The 2,329-nt window shown below is 37.7% G+C and overlaps 1 protein-coding gene across 1 annotated transcript in view; it reads right to left on the bottom strand.

The window, feature by feature from the left end:
- Positions 1-1,279: 1,279 nt before the first annotated feature.
- LOC101861671 (HHIP-like protein 1) overlaps positions 1,280-2,329 on the bottom strand; it is a 28,179-nt gene continuing 27,129 nt past the window's right edge. The window contains exon 9 of the mRNA XM_013085351.2: positions 1,280-1,403. Coding sequence (XP_012940805.2) covers positions 1,318-1,403 — 86 coding nt within the window. The 3' untranslated portion in view covers positions 1,280-1,317. The remainder of the gene's footprint in view (positions 1,404-2,329) is intronic.

The following is a 2,329-nucleotide window of genomic DNA, read 5'->3' as shown; positions in this document are numbered from 1 at the left end:
TGCTATACGGTGTAGATCTACTCGTGCTATGGATGTGTCGAACACATTGTCAATCTCCAACGTGTTTGAGTGAATCTATAGCTATACAGTGGCGTCCAAAAACTTGAAAATGTATTAATTCAATCATCCCGCTCATGCAGTATACCAATTTAAAGCTATATAAATCCTGCATCATCTACCACATTAATAATGCGTTTATGTTAAGAGACGCCCTAGATATGGTCACTCAAAGTTGACATTAATCCTTAAAAAATCAAGTTTGGCAAAATTGTGCGAAATCATTGAAACGATAACGTGTTTTGCGCGTATTAAAGTGCATCAACATTGGTAGAATGGACATGTATTGAATATCAAATGAAAATAGAATACACTAGCTGGGCCCCCTTTCGATGAAAGGATTGATTGGTGCATTAACGTCAGCCGAAAGTCATTGGCTTATGATATTTACATTCTACTGGAATGGAGCAATACATTTTGAGAGATGAAAAAATTAGAAGGTTTATATCTAGATATCTAGCTTACGATTATTATTGCTTATATTGCTGCTCATTTATATTATGCATGTGATTGTAAGCCTACTTGTGTGTGCATGTGTGTGCACGTGTGTACGTGTGTGTGTTTGTGTGTGTGTGTGTGTGTGTGTGTGTGTGTGTGTGTGTGTGTGTGTGTGTGTGTGTGTGCGTGCGTGTGTACTCGTGGTGGAACACCAAACCAATGTGCCAGGATCTGGACAATAAAGATGTATCTTATCTTATCTTATCTTATCTTATATATACCAGAGACTCTTATAATAAATATTATTAAATACTCTCTGTATACTCTCAAAACAGTGCGCACGGTTAATGAACGGAAACCTTCTTTTCTAAAATTACAGAGACAGAAGCGTCGGCCTACAAAAGCGATCGGCGAAATAAAAAAAATTAGCTTTTTACAGCAAAACTGTCTCAAAACTGAACAAACGAAGGGCGTCATGATCTGGAGAATATTTTAAAGAATCTTTTGGCGAAAACCGCATGCCGATCGATGCAGCCATTAAAAAGCCTTATGAAAAGCAAAATTCGGCCACCACAAAGAGATAATAGATGTATCACTATCTCTGCAATGAACATTACAGTTGGTCTATCGTTTAAGGACGAAGTGCTTCCCCATTCCAAAAATATCCTGTAATGAGCATATTGCAGTAAATGTATGTAGTTCAAACTACAATAAAAATAACACCAAAAGAATAACATTGTTTCTTTTCAAATACTTCTAGACAGAAATAACAATAACACATGACTTGTGGGAATTTCCCCAAAATACTAAATTTTAATTCCCTCACCTCGACGGTGGTACGATCTTGAATACTTTCCCTGTGGCTTTTGTAGCGACCAAATCCTTTGTCATCAGTAGATAGAGCTCACCTGGTCCGAACATCATGTGAAATATTATCATTGTATTTTGTTGGCTATCTCCATAGTGTGCAGTTGGAAATCATTAAAAGCTTGAAATGAGACCATTTCGAATCTAATCGCTATAACAAAACCTTTTTAAGTTTGTTAAGTGAAGAGAAGCGCAGTGACAATACTTTCCTGTCATTTAGGCTAGTTATTAGAAAAAGCAAGATTGACATGCAGTCAAACAGTACAAAAACAACGGAGGGAAAGCAATTAGCTAGCACCTGCCAGTGCCCCCCCCCCCCAAAGAAGCAAACTAACAACAAAACAAACAGCAAATAAACAAACAAAAAACCATCCCCGACAACGAGAGCTGTAACATCGAAATCTACAATAATGAAGGGATACAGAAGCAACACACACACACACAAACACACACATACACACACACACACACACACACAAACATACACACAGACACACAAACACACAAACACACACACACACACACACACACACACACACACACAGAGTGGTGTCCGCTTGAACTAAATGGGTTAGTCCAAAAACAGCAGTATTCAGAAAAAAAATAAAATCCCCGCTTTTTAAATTGGCTATTTGGGCAATCTGAACTAAAATCACGACAAAAAAGAAAAAAAAATAGAAGAAAATCCGGTGGTCCCGGAGATTTCGGTTCAAGCGGACTCCTCTTTAAATTAATAAAATAAATACATGATACTTTTTTAATATACAGCTTTAACAGTACTTACACACTCGTGTAGCATACACAAACTTAAAGCATAGCTAACCCTCTGACTCATCTGAAACATTAATATTTCGTTTACGATGAAAGTCACTCTAGGCGTTCACTCAGAATTAACCTTGGAAAATTCTGCGTATATTTTCAAGTTTCCCTTGGAGGCTACTGTATACCCCCCCCCCCCCACACACAC

The sequence above is a fragment of the Aplysia californica genome, unplaced genomic scaffold (genome assembly GCF_000002075.1).
Source record: "Aplysia californica isolate F4 #8 unplaced genomic scaffold, AplCal3.0 scaffold00367, whole genome shotgun sequence".
Classification (NCBI taxonomy): Eukaryota; Metazoa; Mollusca; class Gastropoda; order Aplysiida; family Aplysiidae; genus Aplysia; species Aplysia californica.
This window is presented reverse-complemented; position numbering and strand designations above follow the sequence as displayed.